General features: G+C 38.3%; 1 protein-coding gene across 1 annotated transcript; it reads right to left on the bottom strand.

The window, feature by feature from the left end:
• Window positions 1–17,953: 17,953 nt before the first annotated feature.
• On the bottom strand, window positions 17,954–23,831 carry LOC117288131 (dynactin subunit 6-like). The gene is made up of 7 exons (XM_033768835.1): window positions 23,738–23,831; window positions 23,086–23,150; window positions 22,208–22,313; window positions 21,644–21,723; window positions 21,030–21,077; window positions 19,953–20,095; window positions 17,954–19,718 (listed from the first exon to the last, which is right to left on the bottom strand). The coding sequence occupies exons 1-7, from the start codon at window positions 23,761–23,763 to the stop codon at window positions 19,626–19,628; spliced, it is 561 nt and encodes a 186-aa protein (XP_033624726.1). The 5' UTR covers window positions 23,764–23,831; the 3' UTR covers window positions 17,954–19,625.
• Between the last annotated feature and the right edge of the window lie 96 nt (window positions 23,832–23,927).

Below are 23,927 nucleotides of genomic sequence, written 5' to 3'. Positions count from 1 at the left end.
AGAGGGATTTTGATGCTGACAAATGACTTACAGGCATCACAATGAACTCTTCTTACAATATGAGAATTAAAGACACTGGACACTATTGGTAATTGTTTCATTGTCAAAGACCATTCTTCTCACTTGGTGTATCTCAACATATGCATAAAATAACAAACCTGTGAAAATTTGAGCTCAATCGGTCGTCGAGGTTGCGATATAGTAATGAGAGAAAAAACACCCTTGTCACACGAAGTTATGTGCGTTCAGATGTTTGATTTCGAGACCTCAAATTCTAAACCTGAGGTCACAAAATCAAATTCGTGGAAAATTACTTCTTTCTCGAAAACTACTCCACTTTAGTGGAAGCCAGTTCTCACAACGTTTTATACTATCAACCTCTCCCCATTCCTCGTTACCAAGTAAGGTTTTATGCTAATAATTATTTTGAGTAATTACCAATAGTGTCCACTGCCTTTAAAATGAATGCCCTGTGAAGGGAAAGAGACACTACACTTCAATATTACATTCCTTTCCGCCGGATTGACACAACGTATTACTAGTAAATGGCCACTCATAAAGGCGTATAATACAATGCTTGCCGTCAAGTAATTCTTAATAAAAACACACAGAAAACTAACAAGAAAGTTCTATCCTACACTCCATCAATAAACAAAGTACACGCATGGACGACTGTGAATATAGAAGATGCTTACTGCCCCCCCCTCGCTCTCTCGCTTTACTAAAGAAAATAAACCCTGAAATAAATGTATGCTTATGGTGTTTTTTCCAATTATTGGTAAGTGCAAACCAATCAATAGCTTTTTTGTACCCAAATATAAAAACATAAGTAATCACTATTCAGGACTGGAGTTCATCTTTGTGAAGGAAAGGCCAGTTCCCTTTTATGCAAAGGGCACATCCACTGGAAAATCTTCACATTCTATAGGAAACCTTCAAAGGGGCACCGAGGCCAAGACCTGGGGCAATGCCCTGTAATGCCCTTCCAGGTCTGAGTATAATATGTGTTTACCACACTTTATCCCCTATTCAAAGGTTATACAGGATTGGCAGGGGAAAACACAGCGCTGTTTAGTTTTAGTCAGAGAGTTTACTGGTTAATAAGTTCATCATACAACTTTTTTTTTTCTGTGAAATATTTTCCTCTGAAATGAAGTCCTAGTGCAGAATAAAACTCAATATAAAACCTTGCACAAAATAAAAAAAGAATGGGTGGGTTTTCCCATTATTTTCTCCAGACTCCGATGACCGATTGAGCCTAAATTTTCACAGGTTTGTTATTTGATATAGAAGTTGTGATACACGAAGTGTGGGCCTTGGACAATAGTGTTTACCGAAAGGGTCCAATGGCTTTAATGGATGCATCACCAATTCTTTGAAACACCTTTAACTTTTGTTTTTACAATTTGTTTTTTGTTGTTCTTTTAAAGATATTATTACAGGATTGGTAGAGCTGATGAAAAATTCACAGACAGTGTTCATGTTTTGTTTGATCAACAATATGAAGAAAAAAAAAACCTGTATACGAATTTGGGCTCAGGAGCAAATAGTTAAAAAACATGCACAATATTTAGCATGTTAACATTTTGTCCTTATTTTGGTTGTAACAACCAAATCAGCTGGGGGATTGCATTTTTTTTAGGTCTAGTTTTCTTGACTTCATTTCAGAGGGAAATATATCATAGAAAAAAAAGTGGTTTTAGACTAACCACCATGATGCCTTTTGCTTTTGCCAATCCTGTATAATACCTTTAATTCAATAACTGAGTGGTTTCCGTTGTTGTTGTTGTTGTTTGTATATCAACGTGAAGTATGCAGTTATTGATCGGACATGCTAAACTTGCACTAACCCAAGATTGATTCACGGTGTTTAGTTACAAGTGTAAGTGCTACAATCAATTTCTCACTTCACATTATTATCTCTCCTTTTTTCAATAGCTTCTCAGCATATTTTGTTTAGGTGTTGACATTTTCTCAATGTTTGCTCTTTACAGTACAAATAAAATCACAAGCTTAAAAAAAGTGAGTGCTAAATCAATGCTGACCTCTCAGAAATGATAGAAAATACGAGCAAGAAAAGATTGTCGTAATAACGAGGAAGTACATGATTTGACTTAATGAGACAATATTATCTCATTTAAAAAAAATATCTTCTCTGATTTTTTTTATTACTTTTTTGCCATTTTCCCAATTTTAGCTCCTAACAATACAATTAAAATCAAAAGCTTCAAAACAAAGAGTGCTATCTGCGAGGTACCTCTGAGAGACGATAGAGAATACATGAGGAAAAAAATAAGTTGTCATATTATCGAGAAGGAGGAAATACATGTGACTTAAAAGAGACAATATTATTTTTATTTTTTTCAAAAACCTTCTCAGCCAACTTGTATTGATTTCTTGACATTTTCTCAATGTTGGCTCCTAACAATACAATTAAAATCACAAACTTCAAAACAGAGAGTGCTGAATGTGCAAGGTACATCTCAAAGATGATAGAGAGTACAAGAGATACAAAATCGTCATAATAACAAGGAAAGTACATGATGTGACTTAACGAGACAATATTATTTCTCTTTTTTTCCAAAATCTTCCCAGCCAATTTTGTATTGATTTCTTGACATTTTCTCAATGTGGGCTCCTAACAATACAATTAAAATCACAAACTTCACAACAGAGAGTGATAAATCTGCATGGTACATCTCAAAGATGATAGAGAGTACTATAGGTAAAAAAAAATAAGTTGTCAAATTACTAAGGAGGAGGAAGTACATGATGTGACTTCATGAGACAATATTTTTATATTTTTTGTTAAAAACCGTCCCAGCAAATTTTGTATTAATTTGTTTACAATTTCTCAATGTTAGCTCCTGACAATACAGTTACAATCACAAGCTTCATAACAGTGAGTGCTGTTAAAGAATACGAGAATAAATAAATCAGTCGTCATATCAGAGGAAGTACATGTGACTTGAACGTGGCATGTGAATATGATCGATTCGAGACGGCCAACTCTAAAGGACCCCGAGATGTTCTTGAAAGCTCAGCCAAGGTCAGTCCTCTTCATCACCACACAGGAGGCGGAGAGAAAGTCACTACCGGGGCAGAGAGGAAGATGGCCGTAGAATAAAGGGTCGTGGTAATGTTTGTAGGACACAAAACACAATGTACAAAGATTTCTATTAAAAGTACATCTGTGGACATTGTGTTTTGGGCTACAAAAAGTATGGGAATATTACAGATCTTGGTAAGAAAAAACATTGTTAAGATCACAGATTGACATGTAACTTACACAGTTTGATGATGATGATAGTAGAAAATATCCCTTGAAATATTTCTGTCTGAAATGTCATATTTGATAAGTAATAAGTAAAACTAATTTCCCGTTTGGAGTTTACCTCTCAGTGAGCGTTTTATTAATTTCTTTTTAACCGATGCCATGCAAAATGTGTAATCAGTTTTTCACTATTTTTTTGTGACCAAGATGGTTGATCGATCTCAAACAGGTTTGTCAGTTTATGTTTATGGTGGATTACATAAAGTGCTGACACTGTTAGCAACTCTTTTGTTAGCAAAAACCAATTCTGTAATGTTCCTTTAACCAACCCACCACTCTCATCCTACCCTGTCAAGAGACATAACCTTCTCGTGATTCCACACCCACCGCTGGTCAAATGATTTCCTTAACAATCATCGCACTTGTGGCCTCATCTGTCTTCGCGAGGAAAGAAAAAAAAACAGAAGGCGGCTCGAGGCATCCCATGAACTTGAACTCTTTTGTGTCTTCTAAGCATTTGTAAATTTCACGGATCTTATCAAATCCAGCTGTGTTGACACACGGAATCTACTGAAGCTGAAATTATTAGATTTTGGATTCTCTATCACCTTGGAGTAGTTTTTTAAAATTTAAGCTCCTGTTAGTTACTGTGGTCAATTCTCTGGGCCATAGGTTTTTTACAAAATTATAGATGACTATCAACACAAGTGATTTTGTTTCAAGTGTAGTGTTTGTCCCTGTAACCACATCAGCTAAACAACCCCTGACTCGTTTTGCCATCCTCACTTAATTTATATCGATCAATACATCTGAGTGGTTGTCAAGAATTGTCAAAATTTCCTTGGAAAATAAATGTTGTACTCTTATATATGACCTCTCCGCTCCTTTCCCCAAGAAAAGCATTTTTCACTAATTATTCAATTCAATAGTTGGGAAAATGGAGGCAAACCCCAATAAGCCATTGCTTGTGTTATGGGGAAGCCTCATTTAAGACAAAAGCCTAGAAAAAAAACCAGACAAAAACCCAATCCAATGAAAGCCCCTTCCAGTAAAACTCTCCATCTCTTCAAATGGAATCCCCCCCCCTAAAAAAAAACCTTCCTCCAAAGAAAACCCACTCCTCCAATTGAAGCCCTCCTCTAATGAAATCCCCCTTCTCCAACAGCAAGCCCCCTCCTCCAATGGAAGCTTCTCCACCGATGATCAAAGCCAAACAATGGATACAAAGAGAGGTTCACAATTGAAGGTCACTGGGTATGGGTGGGGCATAGGGGAGGGGGTGCCAATTTCTGTAACCAGATCCTTACCCAACACCCCTATACTGTCTTCCTATACACACTTGTCACATCCTCTATAAGCATCTAACACTTATTTTGACTTCTGATTCTGAAAAAAAGGGGTTCTTCATATTTCCTCACAATTAATAACAAAACAAAATGTCATTGGGAAAAATGTACAAGGCTGTGCGCTAATAATAGTCATATTCATCGCTGTGATTTTTCACCACATCTATAGATGGCGTAATTTGTGTCCTGTCTACCCGTTATCCAAGATGTTTAATATACACATGCAGGAACAACCTCCCCTTGTTGTACCCACCCACTTGTTTGTACTGTGGGAGATATTCCCTCTCTACCAATTATCCACAAGTCAATCAAAACCAATGGGCAAATTGCTATCCCCTCGGGGCGCTGCTTTTCTTTGCTTGCCCAACAGAGCGCACAATCAATGTATTTTACGCAACTTTAACCGGCACTGTGTGTGTCCCCTTCCATTTTTTCCCCTGTCGGCTTTTAGATTGATGATGACGAGTCTGAGGAGGAGAAAAGGAGAAGACGCGAGACGGGGGAGAAGACACGAGACGGGGAACCGCAAGAGGAGAAAGAGAGAGAGAGAGGGGGAGAGACGAACCGCCACATTGTTAATATTGTGCGAGGTAGACGGGACAATGTAGTGATTAATAATAAGGTTGCAGTTTAGACACTTGGGACAGACATGTAGTTTGTATACGGAGCATCTTTGGTTGTACTTTATAAAAAAAACATAATTTCTATGAACATTTCTACTAAATTACCAAGACGTGCAGGTTTTTTTTACAGAGCATATTTGGTTCTACTTCATAAGAAAACATAATTTTTATGAAATTTTCCTTCAAGACAAAATTACCAAAATAGTTGAACTCATTTTTAAATGAGGAACTTTAACCACTGATTTTGACAGGACAATGTAGTGAATAATGTGATTGTTGGGGTTTATACTTCATAAGAAAATATCATTATTATGAATTATGTTCCTCTAGATAAAATTACCAAGACATTTAAGTAAGGAGCATCTTTGGTTGAACTTCTTAAAAAAAACATAATTTGTATGAAATTTTCCTTCAAGACAAATTTACGAAAATATTTGAACTCACATGTAAATTTTCTTTGAATTTTTTTAAATGAGGAACTTCACCCCCTGATTTTGATGGGACAATGAAGTGATTAATATGATGGGTGAGGTTTGGACGCTTGGGACAGACATGGTAGTTTTAATACAGAGCATCTTTTGTTGTACAACAAATTCATGAAAGTCATTAAGAAAACAAAAATTCCACAAAATTCATCAAGGAACAACAAACACACGAAAGTCTTCATGGAACAACTAATTCACAAAAGTCCTCCAGAAACAAAAAATTTACATAAGTCCTCAAGAAACTACAAAATCACGTAAGTCGCCTCAAGAAACTACAAAAGTCATCAAGAAACAACAAATTCACATAAGTCATCAAGAAACAACAAATTCACAAAAGTCATCAAGAAACAACAAGTTCACAAAAGTCCTCCAGAAACAACAAATTCAAATAAGTCCTCAAGAAACAACAAATTCACCAAAGTCCTCAAGAAACAACAAAATCACCAAAGTCATCAAGATTTTTATTTTTATTTTTATTTTTTTAAGAATGCTCCAGATTTAGGGCCTCTAACATCAAATTTTAACCTTTGGTTTCATCATAGAGGAAGGAAAATCTATAAAAAAATATTTACACACAAGGTTTAGCCCTTCACATTTTTTTGCTTCATGCAACTTGTAAGGTTTTGATAACAAGGGGATAAAAGGGTAGCGACGAGTTCTTCAACGTACAATTAAAGCCAGCAGGGTCGACGGCTGTGTGATTCGGCTCGGGCCTTTATCGCACGGCAACGACCCTGCAAGGTTTTAAATGTACTCTTTTATTCCCATTCATAAATGCCATTTTGTTAAAAAACGTAAAACAAATACAGTTATAGACACTTTAACAATTGAAAATTGACTGATGTTTGAAATATTGTTTTCCAAAACTTTGTGAAGAATCTGTTCGAGGCGCGTGGGTTGTGTGTACAGGCACGCGCTTAGATTATGCGCTGATAGTTATAATTTGCGCTATACGCGTGATAATCTTGCGCGCCCGACACGCGGAAGCCAGCTCAGTGTGCATAAACAGAGCTCCAGTGTGCATTAACAAAAGGTTTATGCACACCCACGTGACACGCTCTCCACCAATAGGAGTAGAGAAACTGTCTGGGGTATTTATGAATATCCCTTTGTACATTTTGGAGCTCCTCGTAAGTGGGGTTTATTGATAAAAAAGTGGTATTCTTTACGACGCCAACTACATAAACATGTTCTTTGGAAAGAAAAAAGAAAAGAAATTGTACAGAACTGATATCACTTGAAAGCTTTACACACATTTTAATGTATGGGTAAAAAGCCAATCTCCGACAAAATTATGAGAAACTAGTTCCACTCCCGGTGGTCTAGTGGTAAGATATCTGACGACAAGGGCAAAGGGCATGGGTTCGAATCCCACCCAGGCAGAATGCCTATGAATTTGTTACTTCACAGGACCCAGGAAAGTATTCAGTATGCAGTGATTTACACAACTCAGGGTATGGGTAAGACCAATCCCCAACAAAAGTAATGTATGAAAAAAGAGTTCCACTCTCGCTGGTCTATTGGTAAAATATCTGCTCTACAATGGCAAAGGGCACGAGGTTCCAATCCCATCAAAGTAGAATGCCTGTGTATATATTGTTTTTACCACTCAGGGAAGTACTGAGAATAAAGTGCTTTACACACAGGTAAAAAGCCAATTTCCTACAAAAGTAATGTATGAAAAACGAGTTCCACTCTCGGTGGTCTAGTGGTTAGATATCTGCTCAACAGTGGCAAAGGGCATGGGATCGAATCCCACCAAGTAGAACGCCTGTAGACTTTGTTTTCCACAGGGACTCAGGTAATTACCAAGTATACAGTGAGTGCTTTACAAACATTTTAATGTATGGGTAGAAAGCCAATCTTCGACAAAATTATAAGAAATAAGGTCCACTCTCGGTGATCTAGTGGTAAGATCTAAAATGGCAAAGAGCATGGGTTCAAATCCCACCCAAGTAGAATGCCTGTAGATTTTTTTCACAGAACTCACGAAAGTACCAAGTATACAGTGCTTCATGATGCAGTGCTTTACATACACATCAGAATATGGGTACATAAATCTCTGGTGCGTGTTTTAACATCAAAATGTTTTCACTCTGACTTTGAGCGGGCCAACACAAGAGGTAGTTTCTCATGTACCTTTCAGTTCTGACTCACAACTTAATTCTGCGGAGTGACCCACATCTTCTCAACCGACCGAAGAATAGAAATCGCTTCCCCCTTTCAGTCTTCCTTTATTCCGACTTTAAGCTTGACTTCCTTCGCACTGTGTATTAATTGATGTAAGGCCTTGCGCGTAGATCTAATCAGGGCACGACACTCGCAAAAAAAAAAAAGAAGGAGGGAGGAGAAATCACCACGCAGCGTCCTCCGTAATAGTCAGGCAGCGGGGTGGTCCTTTAGTTCCTATGAAATTACAACACAAGGAATCATTAGGTGACCTTAATTTCAGACGACTTGGAATGGGAGGAAGCCAGAGGGCAGAGCACACTACCCTTGCCATCAGAATACAATTACATCCTACTAATCTGCTTAGGTGGCCGTTTCCATGGCAACTGACATGAGATTAATAAGTTTACGCCAAGGGTAATTGCCTGCTGCCACCCAACACTTCCCCCCTTTCAAAACGGGCAAATAATGTAATCTTTGCAAATGATGTCCGAGTCAGGGGGGGGGGGAGGGGAGGGGAGGTGGTGGGAGGTAATGTTCTGATAATCTTTTGTTCACTGATTGTTGTCTGGCGGAGTTGTGACAACTGTGAAAATGAGTACGTTTACTGGATCCCTGTGCGCAGCTGTTATAAGCAATGAGAAGGCGAATATTTTCACCGATTTCTTATGGTGTGAACTGTCTTTTTCTTCAAACTTCCCATGGTTTTAGGTAGTGTAACGGCAACTTTACATGTGAAACTTTGACTGATTGTCTGAGTGTTTGTTAAGGTTACAGTAACTGTGAAAATATTCACTGATTCCTGATTACCCTTGATGAAAATACGAAAACATTAACATTTTCAGAAACTTGAGTGAAGATCATTTAAATGAACTTGAATCTTTTGTAAATGAGTTTTCTGTTTGGTATGGTTGCAAAGAGGTCAAACTGTTCCCTGTCTGAATTAGGATGTTGTAAACGAGAACTGTGTGTGAATGAGTTCAAGGATGTGGTTAATTTTCTTAAATCAACTCGCTTGAAGTTGACACCTCCAAATGTTAATTAAAAACATATTTGTTGTTGCTACTTTTTAGTAGCAATGATGTTGGGTTAATGACACTGGAAAAAATGAATAAATAAGTTATGAGAAACTATAAAAAAATTCTACAATTAAATGTAATCAACAGTCTCTGATAGATTCTCACATGCATCTTTGACAAAGAAAAGGCTGTAATATTAATTTTGGTTTTACCTTTACACCAATATAGGTAACATCTATTATATCGTTGCAGTACCCGCTGCCAAAACATAGGATTCGAACTGCCTCTAGCTACCGGCAACCTCAGTAGTCTAGTTGGTAAGACACTGCTCTAGAATTGCAAGGGTCGTGGGTTCGAATCCCACCCGAGTAACATGCCTGTGATATTTTTTTCACAGGACTCGGGAAAGTACTGAGTATACAGTGCTAACACACATCGGTGTATGGGTAGAAACCAAAATTAATATAGGTAAGCACTGCATACTTATGACAGTAGTTTCCCGAGCTCTGAGAAACAAATCACAGGCATAATACTGCTTGGATCTCAAACCCACAAGTAATATGGCTGTCCTTATTGTTTTTCTTCATAGGACTGAGTTTACAGTGCTAACACATAGCGATGTAAAACCAAAATTTATAGTATTCTTTATTCCAAATCCAAAGTTAACATCTATCAAAAATAGAAAAGGCTTGAACTTGTGAAAACTGTCAAACTCCAATATATATAAATACATCAATGCATACAAAGAAGTTGACTAACTCACGCCCATTTAGTTAACACAAATCAAGTTTACCTAAGAAATTGTTCCACTAAGTCAATTGTAGATGTGAACAAGTTAGCCCACATGACCTATTATCAATAACAAGCACAGATTGGGGTTCGGTTTTTAGAAGTTCAATTTGTGCCGAGTGCAAACATTGTTTCCACAAACATTCTCCACAGGGTAAACCAATATTGATATTTACCCCTCTAAATATTTCACAGGGTCTGATTACAAGTGGTTGCACGCATATATGACAGAGTAATCTGATCAATGTTGCTTGGTTACATATTAAGTTTTTTTTTTTTATCCCCTTATTTTTTTCTTTTCTTCTTCTACTTTGTTTCTAGAAGGAAATAGTTTTGGGCCTGGGTTTAGTTTGAAAAGTAATATTTCAGGGTGACTGCTCTTCATTCCGCCAACTCTGTGTTCATTTAACCCCTCATGATCTACCACTAGGTTAGAGTTGGGGGTAAGGGCTAGAGTTAGGATACGGAAAGTACATCAGGGGTGTACATCTAGGTGTGTCTAAACATAGGAGTGTCAGAACAAACGTGTGTCAAAACATGTGTGTCGGAACATAGGAATGTCACAACATAGGAATATCAGAGCATAGGAATGTTGGAGCATAGAGTAGGGGTGTCAGAAAAGAGGTGTGTCAGAAAAGAGATGTGTCAGAACACAAGTGTGTCAAAACACAAGTGTGTCGGACCTATGTCAAAACAAAAAAAAGTTTCCTATAGACTTTAAAGAAGTGCCATAATAATTCAAAATAAAAAAGGCTTGCCATCCCTCTCAAAGATGAATTTCCAGGCCTGTGCGTGATTTAATTTCATAACTTTACTGAGACCAAGCACAAATAAGAAACAGGAAAAGGTCACCATAGTCACAAATCTAAGGACGAGGGTGCTCCACAAGGGCTATTGCATACAAAGACTACATGAGGTTCCCAAAACTAAATGGACAGAGGAAAGAACAAAAGATGTCTCCACTGGGATGTCAAAAATAGAAACTGTGAGCATAGGTGTGTAACCATTTTTGAAACATAGGATTCGAACTGCCTCTATAGCTACCTACCAGGCAATCTCGGTGGTCTAAAGAAACTGCTCTAAAATTGCAAAGGTGTCCGAATCGGATCCCACCTCAGTAACAATAACCTGGTCCTTGGGAAAAAGTAGGACACGTTTATAGAGTAATAACCTACATGTACATGTACACCTCGCACAGGTCTTTAAATACTTTCCAGGCTAATTCATAACAATTTGGCTGTTTTATCTAAAGGGGGAAAAAAAACAATCAAAGAAAAACAGAAATCAGATTAAAGTAGAAAGAATCTTGCCTGTAAATCTATGCACTAATTTCTTGGGTGTAAGGGTGTTCATTGAAAACCAGCTAAAGTACACTTTAAAAAAATAGACATCTAAAAACTTGGAATTTAACATCTAAAACTGGATCATCCCCTCCCCCCCCCCACTTCTCTCTTACCAGGGACACAAAAATCTTATTTAAAAAACAAATGATAAGAAGTTAAATAAACTCCCCAGTCCCCAGGTCATAGAATTTGTCAAAACAATTGTGCTCCAGTTGCTAACATTTAGACAAAACAAGTGGAGTCCAAATATTTGTGGAACACAACAATTTTTCTCTTCGCCCTGCAGCGTTATCTGTGACCTGTATTAAACTTCTTGGAGTTCTAGAAACTTGATAGAGCATTTCATGTTTTTTGTTTTTTAAACATTGAATCGAGAATCGGAAACACGATATTGTTTTTGAATTCAAACTAAAAAAAAATCATCTAACAGTCTGTTCCTTTTCCCAAAACTAAAAATAGATGTTGAATAAATTGTGAAATACCCAATCCCAAAACAAACAGATTATATTGTTGAAATTTGTCAAATCACAAAACAAATAAAATAGCTGTAGAAAGTAAAAATGCAACTAATCTCTGGACAAAATTCACAATTTGTGAAAACAAGACGCACAAAACAAAAAACCAAAACACACTACATTTTCAGATATCAGTTGGTAGTTGTTCATTCCAATGGTCTGTTTTTTTTTCAAACACAAACAACAAAACCGGTGTCAGAGCTACTTTGTGGACAAAATGTTTGACAAGATGATAGCTCCCCCTCCTTGACTAGCCCAAGACTGTGTCCGAAGCAGCGACTTCGGCTACAGCTTTGGCTAGATCAGCGCGGCTGCCAGTGTTGAAGAATAGGCAAACAAGCGTGATCTAGCTGCAGCTGTAGACGAAGCCGCTGTTTTGGACGTACGACCTTACTCTCAAGAGTAAAAGTCTGACCTCAGGAGCAACAGTATCAAGAAAACAGGAGTCTTGCAAGAACAGCAGAGAACAGTCAGCCTTGCTGCTCATGAGTGTATAGTCGCGTGAGAGCTGTTACGCTATCATCGCGACAAACAATTAACAACTTGTCACACAAGGCTAGTGTCACAGGTGATGTGCAACTTCAGGGGAAATTATAAAAACTCAAGCAGTTTTGAATCTTGATATTGTCACGATAAAGACAGCGGGTGAGATACATAAATGGCGTGGGGAGTCGAGGAGTGAGGAGTGAAAACTCATTCCCATGAATGATGTGTTGGGCAGGAAGGTGTACTATGAACAATGCATATAATCAGGGTTGTGATAGGCTGTTGACATAATAACCTGAACCATGAGCGCAAAGTGTGAAGCCTTGTATCTTTGGTTTTAAAAGCCCTACTCTTTAATCTTGGGCTTTCTATGGATTTATCTTCAAGTTTGTTAGTTTAATCTTAATTATAACAACATTTAAAGATCTTGACAATTTTTTTGTTCTCCTTTTTCCCCCCCTTCTTTCTTTATTTCTTTTTTTTCATGGGGGGGGGGGTAGGGTAACAAATGTAGAAATCACATCCCTGATTGACACATGCACACAACTTTTGATTTTACTTCCATTTGGGGGGGGGGGGGGGTTATCTTGAGAGGCCAATTTGACCTTACAGTGTTGACTAGACAAACCCTTCAGGCATCTTCCTTCCTTGCATCCTTATATATAGTGCAGCTATTATACGAATGAGAATGGAACAGAGCAATGTCGACTCTACAAATCTATGAAAATTATGTAAGGATGTTCAATTGATTTACACGACTCTTTTGAAAACATTGCTCTGTGATTATTCTCACTTTTTTTTTTAAAACCTTGGCGACCAATGAAGCTGATTAGTCTACAGGTAAATTATTTTACATACATCCTCGTTCACAGGGATTTATGTCATTGTCATGGCAAAAAAAATTGATCTTCAAAAGGAACTTAAACCCTTTAATGGTCTGACATTTCCACCCTAGCCTACCAGAGTCTTTCTTAGTCTTGGTGCAAGACGTTTCTTGTTTTCCTTTCACGCACACCGCAACCAATTCACCAACAGCGGGGCGTTGTGTGGACTAAGTCAGGTGAGTCGGTCCGAGCGCTGTTGCGGGGCGTTGTGTGGACTAAGTCAGGTGAGTCGGTCCGAGCGCTGTTGCGGGGCGTTGTGTGGACTAAGTCAGGTGAGTCGGTCCGAGCGCTGTTGCGGGGCGTTGTGTGGACTAAGTCAGGTGAGTCGGTCCGAGCGCTGTTGCGGGGCGTTGTGTGGACTAAGTCAGGTGAGTCGGTCCGAGCGCTGTTGCGGGGCGTTGTGTGGACTAAGTCAGGTGAGTCGGTCCGAGCGCTGTTGCGGGGCGTTGTGTGGACTAAGTCAGGTGAGTCGGTCCGAGCGCTGTTGCGGGGCGTTGTGTGGACTAAGTCAGGTGAGTCGGTCCGAGCGCTGTTGCGGGGCGTTGTGTGGACTAAGTCAGGTGAGTCGGTCCGAGCGCTGTTGCGGGGCGTTGTGTGGACTAAGTCAGGTGAGTCGGTCCGAGCGCTGTTGCGGGGCGTTGTGTGGACAAAGTCAGGTGAGTCGGTCCGAGCGCTGTTGCGGGGCGTTGTGTGGACAAAGTCAGGTGAGTCGGTCCGAGCGCTGTTGCGGGGCGTTGTGTGGACAAAGTCAGGTGAGTCGGTCCGAGCGCTGTTGCGGGGCGTTGTGTGGACTAAGTCAGGTGAGTCGGTCCGAGCGCTGTTGCGGGGCGTTGTGTGGACAAAGTCAGGTGAGTCGGTCCGAGCGCTGTTGCGGGGCGTTGTGTGGACAAAGTCAGGTGAGTCGGTGCGGGTGCTGTTGGTGAATTGGCCGCGGTGTGCGTGAAAGTAAAACAAGAAACGCCTTGCACCAACACTAACTCTTTCTCAGAGGCCAAATGAAAACACAACTGACAACACAACACACCTAGGAATATTGGTGCCACAGAAGAAGTCAAGTGGATTCAAATGAAAAAAAAAGTGGCAGAAAGTCAAGGGATGAACAAGGAAGGGGGTGGGGAGGGGCTGATTTAAAGGCACTGGACACTTTTGGTAATTACTCAAAATAATTGTTAGTATAAAAACTTACTTGGTTACAAGTAAAAGATAGTTGTTGGGTAGTATAAAACATTGTGAGAACAGCTCCCTTCGAAGTAACATAGTTTTTTGAGAAAGAGGTATTTTCAAACTCAAATATTAAAAGACGTCAGGTCAAAGCCTTTTATTGGGCATCTGAAAACACACAAATTTGTGCAGCAAGGGTGTTTTTTTTTTTCTTTCTTTGTTCTCATTGCATCTTTGATGACCAACTGTGTCCAAATGTTCACAGATTTATTATTTTATGCACACGTTGGGATACACCCAGTGAGAATACTGGTCTTTGACAATTACCAAACATGTCCGGGGCCTTTACCCACAATAGGTTAGAAACACAAAAGACTTTCAAGGTAGTAATTATAACAACAAGTAATATATTAGTGAAACCAAAAGAGGGCGATCTCTGTGGAAAAACAGAGAAGGCAATGTCAAAAAGTTACACATTTGGGAAACCCCCTAAACCTTCAAAAAAAATATCAAGTCGCTGTCAGCTCCTTTGACAGCCACAGACACATTCTGTAGACAAAATCTTTTCTCAGACAATTCTATGAGTGGAATCCTTGTGTGCAACTTCACAAAATCACCACAAGAGGGCGCTATTCAATAAAAGCACTCTGATATTCATTCGGCATGGACCATATAAATCCCTTTGACTGGTAGGAACTGGAATCTATTGGTTATTTATGAAATTGCTCAAAATAATTGTTAGCATAAAAACCTTAATTGGTAACAAGCAATGGAGAGCTGTTGGTAGTATAAACTATTGTGAGAAACGGCTCCCTCTGAAATAAAGTGAATTTGAGAAAGAGGTTTAATTTCTCACTCAAAAATTTAGAGACAAGGGTGTTTTCTTTCATTAATCTCTTGCAACTTAGACAAACAATTGAGTCAAAATTCCACAGGTTTCCTAATTTATGCATATTGTTTGGATACACCATTCAAGTGAAAATACTGGTTTTTGACAATAACCAAAGGAGTCCAGTGCCTTTTTATGAAAATGACTTTATAGCCGCTCACCCCAAGTCTGGAGGACTCAAAACAAATCTCTGGCTCAAGATTGGCATCCTTGAATTCATCTAATGTGGACTCAACTTCAGAACCAGCTCACCGTTTGTCTGCACAACAGCCATTGGCATATATGAAAACACAACTTTGAGTTTTATAAACCAAATTCTCAAATTTTTTTTCTAGACATGTCACACATCTCTTTAATTTTTTTTTACAAACACTTCATTAGCTCCCGGTTCATGAGCTCATCCATTACAGCTCATCCATTACAAGGTGATACTCCTCATGTAAATCTCTCTATACATGGCACGGCTGCTAGAAAGTTTTTCCAGGATTCAACACAGCCAAGTTTGTCAACAAGACCACTTCACTCTTTAAACACCATGCTCCATAATGACATTTAAAACTTACAGTACTGCAGCCAACTCCCTTCAATGGAATCTGGTTTTAGAGAGTGGGACTCAAACACAATTCCATCTGACATTTGTTTTTGTATGAAACACTTTGAAAAAATGGCAGCCCCCAAGGAAGCATACACGCTCTACTTCAAAACCTCACACAGGACAACACAAATTAGCGAGATACATTTCTGTTTGGTAAGTAAGAGTTTCATATTTTAGTTTTCACAGAATTTTGAATACCTTAAATAAAAAATTTGCACTTTATGAAGGAAAACCCAAGAACTGCTGTCACTGAAATAGTTAATGAACACTTGCCACTGTAAACCAATCATGTGTAGAGTGCAATTAAGTTACTTCCACCATGTAAGCTTTAAGGTTAAAAAATCTTCTTTTATTTTCTGATATTTGCTGCAACTGCTGTTACACCACATCTCACCAAACTTTCTCAGTAATTACATGCTCTATTGACTGTGTATGAGTACGATGCGTAAAAAACAGATGCAGTGGCCCATTAAGGATGGAGAAGTTACCATGGCAACAAGGCAAGATACAAATATCTTGAAATTAAGGTACTGACTTGGTGGAAGAGCAATGCATTCATCTTGAAAGGAAAAAGACAAATCTACAGTTCCTGTGTTCAGAATATTGTGCATTACCCGTGAGTTTTCATCGTGATTGTAAAATGTGGGTCACTGAGAGTAACCCCATTTGTGGGTGTGGCTTAGATTATTGAGAAAGAGTTATTAATGTAAGATTGTGTGAAATGACCATGACATGTTATCCCCCTGAAAAAAGGGAGAAAAAAGAGAGCCGCTGAAGGAGATGATGGAGGGGTTTGATGGGGGAGAGGAAAGGCTCTTATCATATCCCAGTTTGAGCAACTCTTATTTTATTATTTGTTTTAACCTTACAATTAAACACAATGAAAGCTTTTTTTGCACAATTGTGTGTGCTTTCAATGTCTAAAAAACAGCTTCAGGCTAAAAGTCTTTTATCAGATTCAAATTATTTGAGTGAGGAATTAACTCTTTTTAAAAAACTATGTCACTTCAGAGTGAGCTGTTTCTCACAATGTTTATCAACAGCCCTTTTTTGTTTGTTGCCAAGTAATTTTTTATGCTAACAATAATCAGTAGTGTCCAGTGCCTTAAAAAATTGTTCCTACCTCTACTGCCTCTTACCCAAAGACAACAATATTATTCAGTGACTTGCAAAATGATACAGATCCTTCGATTTATTACACACTTCACCGGTCAAGAACAGTTTGGATCCTTCCCGCCCAAATGTGCATCCCATCAGAGTTCAGCGATACTTAAAGGCAGTGGACACTATTGGTAATTGCTCAAAATAATTTGTAGTATTAAAACTTACTTGGTAACAAGCAAAGGAGAGATGTCGATAGTATACAACGTTGAGAGAAACGGCTCCCTCTGAAGTAACATAGTTTTCGAGAAAGAAGTAATTTTCCACAAATTTAATTTAGATACCTCAGAACTAGATTTTGAGGTGTTTTGTTCTTTCATTACCGTCTCGCAACTTCAAGGACCTATTGAGTTAAAATTTGTACATGTTTGTTTTTTCATGCATATGTTGAAGTACACCAATTGAGAAGACTGACCAGTCTTTGACAATAACCAAGAGTGTCCAGTGTCTTTAAGCTCTACCACCACCAGTAGTCCAGCATTCTCTTGAAGACGAGCAGAGTATACTGTGCGAAATGTCAAGACCAAACCGGCTCTTTTCAGAGCCACCACTCCTTCAAAAGAGATTTACTCAAAGTTTTACCCGCAAGTTTACTATTTATTTATAGTTTTTCCTATCCAATATATTGATTATTTTTCAATACTTCACCGACAGATGATCATCAGATTTAACAAGAATAATACCCATAACCTTTGACCTCCTTCCCACCCCACCCAGGTTAATCCAATTCTTTCAGTCTAAAGTTACTCAAAACAAGTCAATGTTTTGACTTAGATAAGACTGGTATGTTTGGCCCCCAAGAGTGGGTTGCGTGGTTTAACCATGATTCAAACAATCACGATTCTCTCTTAAAGGTATGGTCATAGATTAGTTCTTGTCAACCTTTAAAGGGAAGGTACACGTTTGGTAATTGTCAAAGACCAGTCTTCTCACTTGGTGTATCCCATCATAACCATACAATAACAAGCCTGTGAAAATTTGGGCTCAATTGGTCATCGAAGTTGCGAGAAAATGATGAAAGAAAAAAACACCCTTGTTGGACGAAATTGTGTGCTTTCAGATAAGAATAAACGACTTCTAGCTAACGTGTACCTTCCGTTTAAGTTTTTTTATTGTCTTTGGTTCCTTGTGTACTGAAGATGTTTAGTTTGCTTGCAAAACTGGAACAAAGTTAGGGTAAAACAACTAATTATAAAGCAACAAATTATAAAAGCTTTCAGGTTCAGTGGTTGTTTTAATATTTGCTCTTTTTAAAGAAATATTTTTTTATTCTAAAAGCTAGTACACTAGACTGTCAATTGACTCTTCCATTTTATTCTTTAAAAAAAAATCAATAAATCCCACTGCTGTATTTTTTGTTTTCGTTTTCCCATACTCTAAGCAACCCATCACCGCCAATGCGCAGTTTTCTAATTGTCTAATTCCAAAATAATTATTTCAGTCCCACTTGACCCTTAAAATTAGTGACAACCCATGCGAAAACCAAGCATTTCCTTCCAAAACTCACAATTGTTCGACAAGGTATTTTACATATTAACCCATTTCAATTACATAAATTTTTCTTTACATATCAACGGGAGAATTTTTTTGGGGGGTCTGCTGCGTAAAATGTCCCCCCGCCTAACTGTAATGATGCTGGCTTCAAGGGGAACACAAAAAACAATTTGCTGAATGAATTTGTCTACATTTAAAAGAAAGTTCATCATGATCATCATGGATCCACTGCAACTTGCAGGAAAACCACTCTACTTAAGAAGAAAAAAAAAAAGGTTCCCTCATAATTAATGCACCAAAGATATTTTTAGCACAAGCAGAATGAGGCCCAAATCTGGGTTAATTGCACAATTTTGTTTACCATCGTTAAAAGAAACTACATGCCGTACATCTTTGCTGTTTAACAGTCTGGTGCTTATGATACATTGACTAACTCCATATTTATCTTTAACATGTCTTCTTGAAACAAGACACGGTGACAGCCTTAACAGGTCTACATGTAAACAGCTACAAGCATTTATAGCAATAATCGTGTCAATCAGCACACAGTGGATTAATCCACAACGTAAGTCAAGTATTTATAGTGCATTATCAACGCGTAGATCAGATTGTTGGTTACTCAGCAGCATGTTGATCAGCACAATGTGGATTCTACACATACTTTCTCCGCTCTCATTTTGGTGCCTGTTTTTAGTTTGTGAGCGCGTTGATAATCGTGTTGATCTGCATACTATGGATTAGTCCACAAATGTCAAGTATTTATCGTGCATTATCAACGCGGTAATCAGTTCGTCCTCACTAATCGGCATGTCGATCTGAACAAAGTGGATTTAAACACACGTCTTCAGCAATTCAAGCAGCTAATTAACCATTTACTAGATCTCGTTGATGTGCAAGTTGATCAGCATACAGTGGATTAATCCACAAAGTATAATACTGTGCATTATCAATGCGTTCATCAGCACAGAGTGGATTCTAAACAAATGTCCTCGGCCCTCAAGCATTTGATGGTACTTCAATCAAGACATTGATCGACGCAGAGTGGATTAATTCATCCACTCGTAGTGGATCTTTTCATCCACACGTAGTGGATCTTACATCCACGCGTGGTGGATCATTTCATCCACACATAGTGGATCGTTTCACTTTTCCTCAGCTTTCAAAACAGTTTATGGCGACAAAAGAGAAGTAAACTTGTCCATAATGCACTGCGAAAAAAAATGACCAACATTTCCGTACGAAAAAGCGAAAATGCAAGAAAAAAATAAAATTCAAAAGGAACTCCAAACGAAATAAATAACATGAACGGAAGTTTTCAAAGAGTGGTCCACCTTTAAATCTCTCTTTCTGTACTCCCGACACTCCTCAACGATCTCTTATTCTTTTGGCTTTTCACTTCTCCGGATTCTTTGGTCGAGTCGATTTCTTAAGATGGTGGTAGTTTGGCAAGATTTTCATCAGGAAATCGAGTTGGAGCGTCTGAGCCTGTTCGAGAGAAGAAAAATAAAAGTTTAATCTTTTTACTTTGCCTCTAGCTACTGGGCAAGCTTGGTGGTCTAGTTGGTAAGACACAGCTCTAAATTTGCACAGGTTGTGTGGGTTTGAATCACACACCAATAATATGCCTGTGATTTTATTCACAGAGCCCGGGAAAGTACTAAGTTTACAGTGTTAACAGAAAAACCAAAACTAATAAGATCAAGTTTTAATTCTCCTCACCTGTGGCCGCTCAGCTTGTACCCTTCGGACACACTTCTCACCATAGATGACCGTGTTCTCCGGCAAGGTCTCGTTACTGGTGACTGGACAGAAGGCGCCTATGACACATCCACTGCTTAGCTCTATCTCACGCCCAACAACAGCTGTGTGTAGAAAGAAACTTAAACTATAAATAAATAATTTACAGAGTAAAAGGAAAACCACGCAATTTCAGGGCATATTTGTGTGGATCATTATAAACATCCTTCTATAAACCATATTCAATTTGTAACAATTAACTACAAATGCTTTTCATAGAGAAACTCGCCCAATCCAAGGCAACATGTCCCTTGTGTATTTTGTTATGTAAAGGCAAGCCGCTACACGCCCTGGTTTATTTTGGGCATTGCCTCCACGTGCTTTCTCCTAGTTTGTTCTTTTTCTGTATTTTGCATTTAATACTTACAGGCATTACAATGTAGTTCTGTATTATTTGTGGAAATGTGTTTGTGGAAATAAAATTGAATCGAATTAAGAGAGGGGGTTTGCCAAATGTTTCTGGAATGGTTGGTTGTGCAGATTGCACAACAGCACCTTATAAAACCCTTACAAGGTACTACATAAAGTGGTCTGATAACTCAACAAAAGCTCTGCATACATATTATTTTACCTAGGCATAGTTAAAGGCAGTGGACACTACATGTATTGGTAATTACTCAAACTAATTATTAGCATAAAACCTTACTTGGTAACGAGTAATGGGGAGCCGTTGATAGTATAAACATTGTAAGAAACGGCTCCCTCTGAAGTAATGTAGTAATTTTCCATGAATTTTATTTTGAGACCTCAGAATTAGATTTTGAGGTCTAGAAATCAAGCATCTGAAAGCACACAACTTCAAGTGACAAGGGTGTTTTTCTTTCATTATTATCTCGCACCTTCGACGACCAATTGAGCTCAAATTGTCACAGGTTTGTTATTTTATTCATATGTTGAGATAAACCAAGAGAAAAGACTGGTCTTTGACAATTACCAATAGTGTCCAGTGTCGTTAGAGAGCCAAAATACGGTCTCGTTATTTATTATATTCCACCTTACCTTTCGCCTCGATCACATTGTTGTCCCCAACGCGAAGTGCTTCGCAACCTAAAGATAAAATTCACGGGTCAAGGAAAAATGGCCGACAAGGATTTAATATAAATTAAAGCCCAATTTCTTTTGGTGCACTCTAGTGCCCAGTGCCAAACTGGCTTTCCCTCCCCCCCCCAAAAAAAAAAAAAATAAACCAGGAGACTGGAGAGATTAAGGTTAGTGGTTTACCACACAATACCATATTTTCACAACACACACTTTTATAGCCCAAAGTACCCAATCCAAGGTAAAGTGTCCAAACAAAGTGATTTGCATTGTGACACCACACTTTGATCAGCAATTAACACATCTACAAGTATCTTAACTCTTACTAAAATTAATCAAGGCACAAGGATTGATGAGGTAATAATAATATTGAAGTCTTATATAGCGCAGGTATCTACCAACAAGGTACTCAAGGCACATATACAGAAAGAGAGGTTATTGAAATTCATGAATTCTGAGACCCAATGTTGAAATCAGAGTCCAAACTACAATAAATAAAGTGTTGGATTTTGGTGGACGAATACATGTTTCCTCCCCTGTCAACTTTAACTTTGTGTTCTTTGGGTAAAGGATACGGCAGCCAACCTCAAACACATTGTTAGCTCCAATCACCATCTTCTGACCTCCTTCTTTGGTTGGAGATGCATCGGACTGTCTGTAATGAGAAATACAACAATGGATTGATCGCTGTGAAAGGCACTAGACACCTTTGGTATTTACCAATAAACTAGTATTCTCACTCTGTGAATCCCAACATGTGCATAAAATAATAATACCAGTGACAATTTTGACTTCAATTGGTCATCTAAGTTGCAAGAAACAAAGAAAAGAAAAGTTGCCCTTGTTGCACAAATTTGTGTGTTTTCAGTTACCTAAAAAGGCTTCAGGTCTGAAGTCTTTTATCAGATTCAAATAGTTGAGTGAGAAATTACCTCTTTCTCAAAAACTACATTACTTCAGAGGGAGGTCGTTTCTCACAATGTTTTACACTATCAACAGCTCTTTGATGCTTGTTACAAAGTAAGTTTTTATGCTAAAATCTTTGAACTACACTTTTCTTGAATGTCTCACAGATTAACCTGATTGGTAGAATTTCTATCACCATCAGAAATAGACCAATCCATGGTCCTGATACATACCTGTTGATGATGACCACCTGTTCTTCAATCAAATTGCTCTCTCCAATCACAATGGGACCACCCTCTGCAATAATCCTGGCTTTTGGATGCACAACAGTCCGGGCACCTGACATAGTACACAAAATGAAACCCAAAATAATAATATTACTTGGTTGCTTACATGTATATAACGCTTTATCACACCACCCCTAAAAGGTGCGTATAAAAGCCAACAGTATTTTTTCCTGCAAGTTAAGCTATGATTTCAAGTATGAGACCTATGGTGCTGTGGCGCAAAACGCAGCCAATCAAACCAGGAACACCGGGACGAATCCCTTCTCTTTTGGATAAGTGCACTGGGTTGTTTTTTGTGCGTTACAAAACACACGGGACCATCATCCCATCCGAAGGATGAAGCAATGGTTAATGTGTCTTGCTTAAGGACACAAGACAAGGGTCATGACTGGGACTCCACCCCACACAATGCCAAACAGAAACAATAGAGGTTGAATTCGGTGCTCTTAATTAACCACTTGGCTAAACCACAATCAAATAAAGGTGTTGTAGTGGAGCTTTAATTTGCGATAAAAATTCACACAAACGCAGACAATAATGTTAACTGGCCACAAAAGTTTGTACTGATCTGGAATCAAATTGAGCACTTTGCACTAGCTAGTGCTAGCGCCTAAAAACAAATAGAGCTATGTATCTTGATCTAAGAAAACCTGTAAAATTTCAGGTAATTTGAGCAAAAGTGATGCCGTTCCAAAACAATTTGAACTGCATGGTTTCCACCAAGAAGAACCTAAAAAGGAAAAAGGTTTTTACCTCAAAATCATATTACTGCTATTCCTAAAGATAACTTGATACTCAAGCTCAACCCTTTCGTTCATACTTACCTATAGTTACATCTCCACGAATCTCTGCCTCAACGCAGACTACTGCTCCCGCACCAATCTTCACGCTGCAAATTAATGTGCAAAGTCAGAATTCAACAATGGGCAATGTTTATTTTTGAGCCATGCTTTTTTTGTTAAAGTGGAAAACTTTCCGTATCCTGGTCCTGCCACCAATATTTTGCACATTTTTACAAAATGAAATAATAATATCTCAATCTCATTCTGTCATTTTGACTCATTTGATTTTAAATGATTGAGTAAATTATTTTATATAATATATACACTTCTTTTTAGGCCTACTTCATAACAAATTAAAAAGTGGTTGCAGCATATGGAAACCTTGGAAACCTTTCCCTGTATATTTGATAATATGGAGGTAGAAATTTCTACTCCAGTCCAGGACCTCCATGATTTGATATGATTTGATGCAGTTGTGAGTTGGAAAAAATGCTTTAAAAAACAACAAAAATAAATAAAGTCGGCTAACTAAAATCTAAATAAACATGTCGTAAAAACCAAATGACAGATTTTCAGTGAAATTTGCCAAATCACCATGGTGCCCGTAGCGTCAGTTTCAATCAAAGGACAATCCACTAATTTGTATGACTTCATTTAAAGGCAAAATAACTACTTATTTTAAATAAAAATCCACCTTGGTCGATGAATCGTCGCCGCCATCTTCTTTTTCAGCTGTCGTGTAGTGTTGTGTTTCTTTCCCAGGTTCAACTTAATATCCGTGTTGAACAAAACACACATGGGATTGATCAAAGTATAATTTCTGAAGGCGAGGTTGTAACTGGAGAAGTTATCACAAGGTGGCGCTGTTTAACTTCCCCAGTGCT

This window comes from Asterias rubens, chromosome 3 (assembly GCF_902459465.1).
Source record: "Asterias rubens chromosome 3, eAstRub1.3, whole genome shotgun sequence".
Lineage (NCBI taxonomy): Eukaryota > Metazoa > Echinodermata > Asteroidea > Forcipulatida > Asteriidae > Asterias > Asterias rubens.
This window is presented reverse-complemented; position numbering and strand designations above follow the sequence as displayed.

Coding starts and splice junctions, on each gene's coding strand:
- LOC117288131 (XM_033768835.1), bottom strand. CDS start 23,763: ATGGCGGCGACGATTCATCGACCAAG. Junction 23,151..23,737: donor GCGACGATTCATCGACCAAG/GTGGATTTTTAT, acceptor ATTAATTTGCAG/CGTGAAGATTGGTGCGGGAG. Junction 21,724..22,207: donor CAGGTGGTCATCATCAACAG/GTATGTATCAGG, acceptor TTCTCATTACAG/ACAGTCCGATGCATCTCCAA.